Below are 12,142 nucleotides of genomic sequence, written 5' to 3' on the forward strand. Positions count from 1 at the left end.
CGTCTGACCCACAGGATTCTAGGCATCCAAGCTACATCCTTCCTGCTTGATACCTACTTTTCTATGGTCAATGAATGTTTTGGATCTAAGAGCACAGGAAGGTGCTTTCATCGAATCATAGAACTGAAGGGTTGAAAGGGACCATGAGGGTCATCTAGTGCAACCCTCCATGACGGAAGAATCTTTCATCCAACGTGGGGCTTGAACTCACACCCCTGAAACTAATAGTTTTGTGCTCTGTCGACTGAGCTATGGCAGCACAGTCCATCCCAACCAAATACTATCTGCCATGACTGACACTGGCTCTCTGGGGTCTCAGGCAAAGTTCTTTCCTATCACCTGCTACCCAACCCTTTTCTGTATGTGTATAGCAACTTGAACCAGGATTTCTAAATCCTGATCCCTCAGATATGGTCAGCTTCTCAGGAAAATTATGAGTTCCAGGCATATGAAACCATTTAGCAATTTCTACGCAATTCTGCTTACTTAAGTATTTTGCAAGCATGCCTAATGGTGCATTTGAACTGCATGAAAAGGTAAAATTATGCAACAACAAGTTTCTGTGATCTGGTTTTTTTCCTATTGAAGCCTGCTTATCCTTGCGTGCAGGGCTGTCATAATTCATTTATACCTAGCCAATATCATACACTAATTACCCCAGGGCCATACATAAATAGTTGACTCACTTTGCTCTGGGCAAAAAAGCAAAGGCTCAGATATAAATGCAAGATGAGATTAGCTTGTAAAGTATGTTCACATTCAACACGGCATGAGACTGTGCAAACTTCCCAAAAGGTTCACGAAAGCAATGTAATTACGTTTTGTGGTTGTTTTTTGTGGTTTAAACTATGGGATTAATAGTTAATTAATTAAGACTCACACAACTCGGTCTTTGATCCATCAATTCTGCCAACTATGGTCATCCATGGACACCCATAGTAAACTTCTTGGATTGCAAAAGCAGTGTGTACCTCTCCATTCTGAAGGAAATCAGCCCTGAGTGCTCACTGGAAGGACAGATCCTGAAGCTGAGGCTCCAATACCTTGGCCACCTCATGAGAAGAGAAGACTCCCTGGAAAAGACCCTGATGTTGGGAAAGATGGAGGGCACAAGGAGAAGGGGACGACAGAGGACGAGATGGTTGGACAGTGTTCTCGAAGCTACAAACATGAGTTTGACCAAACTGCGGGAGGCAGTGGAAGACAGGAGTGCCTGGCGTGCTCTGGTCCATGGGGTCACGAAGAGTCGGACACAACTAAACGACTAAACAACAACAACATCAGACACTCGGAAAGCCACAATACATAGGAACATAGGAAGCTGCCTGATACAAAATCTAACCACTGGTGCATTTAGGTCAGTAGTTGTCTAGGGTTTTCAGACAGGAATCTTCCCAAGGCATACAAGGAGATGCTGAGGATGAAACCTGGGACTTTCTGCATGCAAACCAATGCACTCTAGCACTACATTTTAGCCTTTTGCACCATACAGGGATGATGGGCTGCTTTTGGTTTTGTAGCTCACCAGTTCTGTAGACTTGCCTTAAGCGGTCATTTACTCAGCTCAGTCTTTCATCTATTATATTACTGCATAAAGTAAAGGTAAAGGACCCCTGACCATTAGGTCCAGTCGTGGATGACTCTGGGGTTGCGGCGCCCATCTCGCTTTATTGGCCGAAGGAACCGGTATACAGCTTCCGGGTCATGTGGCCAGCATGACTAAGCCGCTTCTGGTGAAACCAGAGCAGCACACGGAAACACTGTTTACCTTCCCGCTGGAGTGGTACCTATTTATCTACTTGCAGTTTGACGTGCTTTCGAACTGCTAGGTGGGCAGGAGCAGGGACTGAGCAACGAGAGCTCACCCCGTCGCGGGGATTCACACCACCGACCTTCTGATTGTCAAGCCCTAGGCTCTGTGGTTTAGACCACAGCGCCACCCGCGTGCATATTATGATAAAAAAAAACCAAACAAAAGCAATATAGAATCATGATTGTGCTCCCCACTTACTGGTGCCTTAATGAGGGTGGTTCTCTCCCCCCCCCAAACTAGCACTTTTGTTTAGGGATACTGAAGTCAAAAGACATTTTGTACCGAAAACACATCTAACCCAAGTGTTGCAAAACATCTGTTTAGGTATGAGCAGCTTGACATCCAAGCACATTTCCTTGGAACTAATTCCCACTGATTTTAACAGAACAGCTTATTTTCCAGTTAATTGGGTTTAGCATTGCCGCCTGCGAGTAAAATTTACAAGCACAGGTGATTAAAACAATCAGAGACACCCTGTGATTTTTAACTTTTTTTTCCAGGAGGGGCTTTCCAGCGAGCTCTTCCGTACGATGGGTTTAATTAAGGCAAAGTTGTGCTGTGAACGCTGCAGTGTGTTCCAACCGCTAAACGCAAAAGCCCATGGCAAATGCATATATTAAACCCCACACAAAATTACACTCCTCCGAAGGCAGTCTGGATTGCAGTACTTAACATCAGTCAGCATCTGGCTCCAAAGGAGAATAGAAGTTATGAAAAGGGTTTGGTTCCTGCGCTCTGATGTGCAACCGTTAGAAGCCACAGGGCTAACCACCAGTTACTTCATGTCCCCCCCCCCCCGGTGTGGCCACCAGGAGTTCATAACCTCTCTCTGGTTTTGCAAGTCGGGTGTGGCAAACCACCAGGGAGAGATGCTGAGAGCATGCACCCCTTCTTGGCCCCGTGCCTTCTACCCTCGGTTTCCAAGGTCTGTTCCAAGTGGCCTTGGGCTTCTTGGGAAGCCTTGTCGTGGGTGATCAGGGGCAACCTTTGCTGAAAGGCAGCTTACCCACCACTTACCAACCCTCCCCTGAGTGTGCAGCCACAGGGCAATGCCGGGTGTGGTCTGAAGGTTCACTCTCAGTTCAGGCACGGCTAGCCTGAAGCCCAAGAGGCTGTGACCTGCCTGAACGAAGAGGGTGGCCTAGAATGCTCCACGGGAACCTCTGCAACACGCTGGGCAGGGGTCTGTGGCAGAGGAATGGGGGCTCTTCCTCAGCAGGCAAGAGAACGCTTTTGGGATGCCTGAGGCCAAAAATGGGAAAGGCGAAGTGTTGGTTAAAGAGGCATTCAGAACAAAGGACACAAGTGCCCGGAAGAGGCGCATTTATGAGCATTGGCTTGCTGAAGTTTGGCTTGCACACACCAGCTCCCTTCAGATGGTACTTAAGTGAAGGGGGCTATGGGTTCAAATGGAAGCATCCCTGCCTCCAACATTCATGTGTTGAGCATTGGTGTCAAGGTCAGGCCAAGCAGCATGGCCCTGCTTCTCTTTCATTGATCAGACTCCCTTTGCATAAGGGGCTTCTATTCTGACAGTAACTTTAATCAGTTGGACTCCTGATACTTTTTTCCCCCTTTCCCCTACCCAGCTCCGTACATATTCTCCTCTTGTTTTGCTCAGATGGAAGTTCAGGACTTTTATCCAGGTCCTCTGAAGATGGCGAGACAAAACATTTGCTTCGTTATAGATAAGGTAAAGGGACCCCTGGCCATTAGGTCCAGTCATGGCCGACTCTGGGGTTGTGGCGCTCATCTCGCTTTATTGGCCAAGGGAGCCGGCGTACAGCTTCTGGGCCATGTGGCCAGCATGACTAAGTTGCTTCTGGCGAACCAGAGCAGCGCACGGAAACGCCGTTTACCTTCCCGTCCGAGAAAATGTATTTATCTACTTGCACTTTGACGTGCTTTCGAACTGCTAGGTTGGCAGTTCTATCGTTATAGGTAGCGATGGATTAATTTGACAGTTCCCATTGGTTCTTTTTCCACATCATTTTTCAATTTTTAAAGAAAGGAAAAGTTGTACACATTTTCCTTAACATAATGCATTTTTGTACATTATTTATATAATAATAATAATTTATTATTTATACCCCGCCCATCTGGCTGAGTTTCCCCAGCCACTCTGGGCGACTCCCAATCGAGTGTTAAAAACAATACAGCATTAAATATTAAAAACTTCCCTAAACAGGGCTGCCTTCAGGTGTCTTTTAAAAATAAGATGGCTGCTTATTTTCACCAATACAAGCACATTTGTGTGCATTTCCCCTAATATAAGCCTTTTATTTTGTATGTTTTTCATTGTGGTTGCAAAACTTTGAGAACTACAAATTTTGAAGGATGGCATCATTTCAGATCACATACTGGTTTAGGAAATGTGAATCAGGGAGGTTCACATTAAAATGAAAACTGAATTAATTCCTCCCCCATTCACAGTTACACCCTAACTTCTCTTCCCCTAATGATCTAAAGCAGGCTTCCTCAGCCTTGGCCCTCCAGATGTTTTTTGACCTACAACTCCCATGATCCCTAGCTAGCAGAACCAGTGGTCAGGAATGATGGGAACTGTAGTCTCAAAACATCTGGAGGGCCTAGGGCAAAAATAAGACTTCTGATTTTTCAGAGTTTGACCTTAACTGAGAAAGAACAGGAACAACAGAGGTGTGCCCACATGGAAGGAAAACCTCTGATTCTAAAATAACACGATGCTGGGAAGCTTAATAACCCCCAAGGCTATATGTTGAAAATAATTACTGTTTATTACACAGTGGTGAAAGCTCATTCATGTTTACTGTGCACTTTCACCATGTCAAAAATAGAACGTGCCCGCTGAGAGACACTGCTGCTCACACTGTCCATACAGCGAAAACCTTTGGCAAAACCCTTACCTGTGTGCGTCCTTCGGTGAGCCTTCAGGTGGGAGCTTTTCGTGTACACCTTGTTGCACCCTTCAAAATCACATCTGTGGATGCGACGCTTTCTAGAGTCAGGCGATTCGGACCTTCTCTGGCGCCTTGTGCTCTCAATACTAAATGGAGAAATTGAACTGCAAGGCAGAGGGAAAAAAGCAGCAGGTTAATGACCGTCTATGCCCTTTGCTGCAAATAATGGCAGAATGCAAGAGCTTTCGTTTTCTAATTGAAAATCACAGGAATTATCTCCGAAATGTTGATAGTTAAAGACTGGTTTCAAAACACAACTTTTTTCCCCTTACCATATCTCTGTTCGTAAAGTTCAACGAGATAGGACATTTATTTTTGTGTGGCTAGAAACTCCCTTTTCCCACAGTAGCCTTGCACAACATGTGACCCATGGAATCAAGCTTGGTGTACCAGCTACCAGTAACCTGTTTCTGCTATCTACCTGGGACTGCAAAAACAGGGTTAGGAAGGGTATCACATTGGCTGGTGAACTGAGTTCGGCTCAACAGATCACAAGTTGTGCAGGCCTGCTCTGGAGACTGCTCACAAGATAAACCAATGCATGAATTTCTTCCCCCCCTTCAAGCAACACCATATATTAAAATCTGGGTGAGCATTTAATAGCCGAGATGGATGGCTAATATAAACCCAGTAGTTAAGCTCAAATACTCAGGCCATTCTATTTTGAGAAAAGATGGGTAAGAAAACAATTAGCTGTAGGGTTTCCGGAGATCCAATATTTTATGAGTGAAAGCGACGTAAGATATAAAGGAAAACAGGGGGGAACAGCCAACTCCTTAAAAGGAAATAATATCTAATACTACATGCCTGTTCATGCAAGAATCTTGTTCATGCCTAGTCATGTAAGATTCAAACAAGAACTATTTCACTAATTCTAAGACACTTCTCTCTCTTCTCCCTTAGTTAAGGGATTAGTAAGCGGTTGATTCATGCAAATAACAAATGAATTTTGTCGAAATGACAAATCGGATTATACTAAAGCTAGAAGCAGATCAGTCTTCATGTGCTCCTTCCATGCAAACACGAATTCAGGGGCAGAGAACCTGTTGCCTTCTGGACTAGCTGAAATAATGCTTTAATTGAAACTGCTTTTAAAATGTCGTTAATTGTTTTGGGTTGTTTTATTTCTGAATTGTGAATGTGTTTGGTGCCCCAGGTTTTTTCAGGCGGAAGGATCAAATGTAAATAATAAGGTAAAAGGTAAAGGACCCCTGAATGGTTAAGTCTAGTCAAAGGTGACTATGGGGTGCGGCGCTCATCTCGCTTTCAGGACGAGGGAGCCGGCGTTTGTCCACAGATAGCTTTCCAGGTCATGTGGCCAGCATGACTAAACCGCTTCTGGTGCAATGGGACGAGTGCCTGAGCGTACAGAAATGGCGTTTACCCTCCCACCACAGTGGTACCTAGTTATCTACTTGCACTGGCTTGCTAGGTTGGCAGGAGCTGGGACAGAGCAACGGGAGCTCACCCCATCGTGTGGATATGAACTGCTGACCCTCTGATCAGCAAGCCCAAGAGGCTCGGTGGTTTAGACCACAGCGCCACCCGTTCCCTCCATAATAATAAAGAACTCTAATAAATCCCAGCCAGCGTTGCCAATGGACACAGATAATGTGAAGTGTAGTCCTACAAAATCTGGAGGGCCACAAGCCTTTCCCATCTCTGCACCAGAAGCACGAAAAAGGGGACAGGATTGTGCCCAATGACCCTGTGCAATGTTGCTGACTCCACCCGCAAACATCTACCCACAAAGCGGTAGGCTTCCTCGCAGTTGGAAACACCCAAGGTTCTCTTTGCACGTATCCTGTTCATTGCGGGGGAGGGGGGAGCCACTGGGTGGGATATGGTGATGTCATGGCACTGAGGGTACCCCAGCTGCTGCTCCACTTCACTGGTGGCTATTTTTTAATCACAGCTGTCAGTTCACTGTTCACCACCTTGAATTTCTTAAGAAAAATAGGTAGCGTAAAAGTTTCAAAAAAGACAAATGAGTTCCTAAATGGCAGTGGGTTGCCACCGCTTGTTTTCATTTGCTAGGAACTAAGGGGGAAAATGGGACGTGGGTGGCGCTGTGGGTTAAACCACAGAGCCTAGGACTTGCCGATCAGAAGGTCGGCGGTTCGAATCCCCGCGATGGGATGAGCTCCCGTTGCTCGGTCCCTGCTCCTGCCAACCTAGCAATTCAAAAGCACGTCAAAGTGCAAGTAGATAAAATAGATACCGCTCCAGCAGGAAGGTAAACGGTGTTTCCGTGTGCTGCTCTGGTTTGCCAGAAGCGGCTTAGTCATGCTGGCCACATGACCCGGAAGCTGTACGCCGGCTCCCTCGGCCAATAAATCGAGATGAGCGCTGCAACCCCAGAGTCGTTCGCGACTGGACCTAATGGTCAGGGGTCCCTTTAACATTAAGGGAAAAAATGAGGAGAAGGAAAGCGAGTCCTGTTGGTTTCAGCAGAAGCCGCGCGATTTCCCAATATTTCCAGCCTTATTCTAATCAAATTTGTCAGTTTGATCAATTCATTTGTTCCTTGCATGAGTTAAAGAGTTACTAACTTTGGGGAATGCTTTCTGTTTATGAGTGATTTCTCCCCTTGGCAACTTTAGATAGCATTACTGCACATGATATCTGGTAATTCGCTTCATAGTTATTACCTCCAACCAGAAAGATTTTCCTTTTTTTTGCAGTGCTATCACACGCAGCTACTACGCGATCACTGTGTTACAGCCCCTGCTTCTCCTGTCCTTTTCAGTGTAGCTAATGATAAATGCCATTCATATAATATTGCTGAAAGGGGGCACACAATCTAGCCGAACAGGAAGCAGCAGCCCAGGGCTGCCCTTCCTTTCCCACAGTGGTTTGAATTAAACACAGTCCAATTATTAGATGTTATTCACAATACGGAAAGGGTGAATTAGAAAGGGCTACAGAGAAGTAGTGGAGCATTTGTTGTTTGCTGCCAAAATGTTAAGTTGTAAAAATAAAGAAATAAAAGCCCAGGAGAAAAATGAGAACGTATCAGGGGAGGAGTGACGGAGGAAGTTTGAAATATAACATCAATAAGCAAACCTGTAGCTTAGCAACAAATCAGGCTGGGCGAGATCAACTCTACAAGTTAGTATACTAGAAATGTGGTAACCATTTATGCTTTACTGGGACAAACCAAGACAGAATAACTTTTAAGTCCACAAGTATTAGGTTATCTAAAAATTGTTGTCTTTGGTATGCAATGTGAGACATTTAACATATTTCTAATGTTAAAGGGATCTACATAAAAGGTGATTATGTCTAGAGATAAATGCTGAAGTCAACTGATAAAAAACCCATAATGTTTAGATATGAGTCGTGGAGTTGTAAGGGAGCACAAGGGGTCATCTAGTCCAACTCCCTGCCACACAGGACTCTTTTGTCCAACGTGGGGCTCAAACCCACAACCCGGAGATGTTCTACCAACTGAACTATACCTAACAACTAAACTAGGTTCCCCAAATCATTTGATGCCTTGTGCATAACTTGTTTCTGGACTAACATCAGAAGTAGAACTCACTATGACGGTCACAACAGATGTAGATATTTCCTCTTTGCAACACCAGGATAGCACCCTCCGCTTCCCCTTGTCCTATCAGCTGGGACTCAAGGGTGGAACTGCTTCCTAGGCTGTGGCCCCTGTGTCTGACAGCTGTGGCAGGGCTTGGTGCCACTGACATATCGTGCCAGGGAGGTTCAGCAGTAAAACTGCTAGCACACTTGCAGAAGCTAAGCAGGGTCTGGTATGGTTTCAAAGTGGACGGGGGACTGTGTGTTGAGATTTCTGCATTGCAAGGGGTTTGGACTCAAATGACCCTTTGGGATCTCTTCCAACCCTATGATTCTATGAACTGCAGTGTCTCCCTCCATAATGATGTCACTGCCCAAATCCTGGCTGGGCGATGGAGCAATGCTTCACTATGCTCTTATTCAGAACTCCATTCAACACAGTGGTCTTCCCGCAACACGCTGAATACACCCCTTCACCCTTCTAATGGCATACTAGTGTGCCTGGGCACAGCGTTTTGCAGTTGCCACCCTCAACGAATAAATGGCTTTCTCGCAAAACTGAAGATGTGCATTTAGCCGCTAGGTGGAGTGAGAGATCTTCAAATCGAGCAACCCAAAAGTGGCTTCAAACAGACTGGCAATGTTATCTTTCCCTTTCTGTCAAAGATAAGGTGGTTCCTCCCTACGGCAGTTACCTGCAACCCCCCAAAAGCCTCCCGGGGGTGTTTGTGGTCAGAGGCCCTCCCTTCAGCCAACCCTGCCACTAGGCAGTGAGATAGATGCTGCCTGTGCCCCACAACCTATCCTGAACCCCTTGGAACGTAAGAACAGCAGAAGCTGCCTTATACTGAATCAGACCTATTGGTCCATTAAGCTCAGTATTGCCTGGTGTCATGGACTGGCTGGGCGCAGAAGAATAGTGGGAGGTATCAGCTGGGGAATCTCCAGGGGAAGAAGGCTCAGACCCCGGGGAGTGGTGGTGGGACAACAATGAGTAGTCAGAGGGAAAAGAGGTAGAAGCCTCGGAAGAGGAGGTGTTGGAAGCTGAAGGAGTAGGTAGGTAAAGGTAAAGGGACCCCTGACCATTAGGTCCAGTCGTGACCGACTCTGGGGTTGCGGCGCTCATCTCGCTTTATTGGGCAAGGGAGCCGGCGTACAGCTTCCGGGTCATGTGGCCAGCATGACTAAGCCGCTTCTGGCGAACCAGAGCAGCGCACGGAAACGCCGTTTACCTTCCCGCTGGAGTGGTACCTATTTATCTACTTGCACTTTGATGTGCTTTCAAACTGCTAGGTTGGCAGGAGCAGGGACCGAGCAACCGGAGCTCACACCATTGCGGGGATTCGAACCTCTGACCTTCTGATCGACAAGTCCTAGGCTCTGTGGTTTAACCCACAGCGCCACCCATGTCCCTTGTAACAGGTAGAGCTGTGCAATATTGTCTGACACTGGTTCAGATCGAGGAGGTACCGATTTCAGACCTTTTGAGCTGGCAATACATTGTGGGAGCAATGATGTAATCCCAGCTCAGATCGCCTGCAGATGGCAAAGGCGTAGGCAATCTGAGCTCGAGAAGGAGCTCAACTGGAACTTATTGGGCTCTGTCGGCTTCCCTGCCTACGCCCAGGCAGGCTGCCTCTTTCTCCTGGTTGGTCACTCCTGGAGTGGGTGATAATAAATGACACAGCCTTAGTTTGGAGAATTTGTAACCTTGGCTATAGGCCTACTATGCCTAAAAATGAGCTTTTATTTCAGTTGGAGTGACCAACAGGGAGGAAAAGGCAGTCCACCTTTGTCTGGTACTGGGGAATCACAGGCAGAAGCCTATGTCTGCAATTGCAATAACATCCTACTCCCATAACATTGTGTTCATTGATTTTGATATTCTGAGCAAGGTACACCACAAGCTACAAATTCTCACTGATCTATGTGCCACAACAGCACAGAACTGAACTAAAAGCTCGTTTTTAGGCATAGTAGACATACAGCCAAGGTTCCAAATTCTCAACTAAGGAGAATTTATTATCACCCCTGGTTTGCCTCCAAGATCATAGAACCCTGGAACGACAAAGCTGGAACCCTAGACTTGGTTCGATAATTTCATGTGCATCAGTGGAGTAGGGAACAGAACTACCAAGCTGAAAAACATATCAAGGGTTAGGTAGTCAACCCTGGGCAAAGGCAGGATTTCATGACACCCAAAGCACTTCCTAATAGATGCTGCCCCCATTTTGCCTTACAGAACTCTCAGGAGCGAGCTTTGGCCAAACAGACTAACCACTAATGCAACTTCAGATCATAGCAGAACACATGCCAGGAAGGGCTGAGAGGCAAAATGCAAAAGGGTTGTGGCTGGCAATAAAAGACCAGCTAATTGGGTAAGCTAAAGGGCAGGCTTGAAAACAGACACCTTACCTGGTCACCTGTGCTGATTTTACACCTACCCACATGTGGCCGGGCAAAGGAAACGTTGCTTTAAAAAGAGCATGTAGGCCACAAACAACTCATAGAGAAAGGTCCCTCTATGTTTTGTGGGCTTTAAAAAAATATCAATCAACATTCTGCATCAAAGTAATCCAAATTTTGTGCCAAAAGTTATTATTTGGTGTCCTATTTAAATTATCCAAGCTGGAGAAATGTGGATTTTAGGAGTCAAGAGAGCTGCAAAGTGTTGATTCTTTAACTTATTATTATTGATATTTCATTGCCCAAGAGGAGAGAGTTGTGAGATTTTCTGCCCCAGGGATTCAAATAGGCTAAAATATTACACGCTTCAGTTTGGCAGGGGTGTGCATGCGCCATTTTTTGGTCCGCATCAGACAACAAAATTTTTGGAGCAGTCCTGGCAGATGCAGAGGCAGCTCTCAGCAGAATCCAAAACGGCTGGCTTTTCTCTGTCTCATGATGACGATTAACCGTGCTTCGTTTGCAATGAAGGCTTAATTTATGAAGCAGCACAGGAATTATGAGTTAACTATCTTGCTCTTAATCAGGGCATAAATAATTTGCTCTCTTTTTATTACACGATGAGGGAAATATAAATAAGGCAGAGTAAACTGTTATTGGGAACCTTTCTTGGTTTCATATAAAAGCCACCTCAAAAGGACCTTGGACGCTTTGATTTACGTCTGGCAAAAAAAAATGTACCTGGACTCTCCTCCCACAGGAAGGCTCCTTTCAATTTTATTTGGAGCAGGTGCAGGAAGCCCTGAGGGACAATTGGGTAATAATGTCTTTTGTAGGACGTTTCAAGCCACCTCGCCACTCTTTTAAGATTCTGGATAATCTGGATATTTTCCAGGGATGCCCCTGATTTAGTGAAGCCGTCCCGGTTTCTGATTTGATCCCAGAATGTCCCACTTTTCCTTAGGATGACCCTATTTTCACTGGAGAATTGTTGGAGGGTTTAGAGTTAACCAAACCCAGGGCCGTCTGAAGGCAATCCTGTATAGTGTTTTTTGTTTTGTTTTTTGTTTTTAATGTTTTATTGTGTATTTATATATGTTGGAAGCTGCCCAGAGCAGCTGGGGCAACCAAGTAGTAATAAAAATGATGATGTTAATGATGATGATGATGATTATTGTTATTTATACCCCGCCCAACAAAATATTAAAATACAGTAAACTATCAAACATTAAAAGCTTCCCTAAACAGGGCTGCCTTCAGATGTCTTCTAAAAGTCTGGTAGTTGTTGTTCTCTTTGACATCTGGTGGGAGGGCATTCCACAGGGCAGGCGCCATTACTGAGAAGGTCCTCTGCCTGGTTCCCTGTAACTTGGCCTCTCGCAGTGAGGGAACCGCTAGAAGGCCCTTAGTGCTGGACCTCAGCGTCTGGGCAGAACGATGGGGATGGAGA

At 45.7% G+C, this 12,142-nt stretch overlaps 1 protein-coding gene across 4 annotated transcripts in view; it reads right to left on the reverse strand.

Moving 5' to 3' along the window:
• The window catches only part of KLF12 (KLF transcription factor 12), a 227,251-nt gene that overhangs the window by 27,634 nt on the left and 187,475 nt on the right, over nucleotides 1-12,142 (reverse strand). For all 4 annotated transcript variants that reach the window (XM_081907345.1, XM_081907342.1, XM_081907343.1 and 1 more), the window contains one exon: nucleotides 4,699-4,856. In XM_081907345.1, the coding sequence (XP_081763471.1) occupies nucleotides 4,699-4,856 (158 nt within the window). The remainder of the gene's footprint in view (nucleotides 1-4,698; nucleotides 4,857-12,142) is intronic.

Source organism: Podarcis melisellensis, assembly GCF_964234715.1.
Source record: "Podarcis melisellensis genome assembly, chromosome: 4".
NCBI classification, from domain to species: Eukaryota; Metazoa; Chordata; class Lepidosauria; order Squamata; family Lacertidae; genus Podarcis; species Podarcis melisellensis.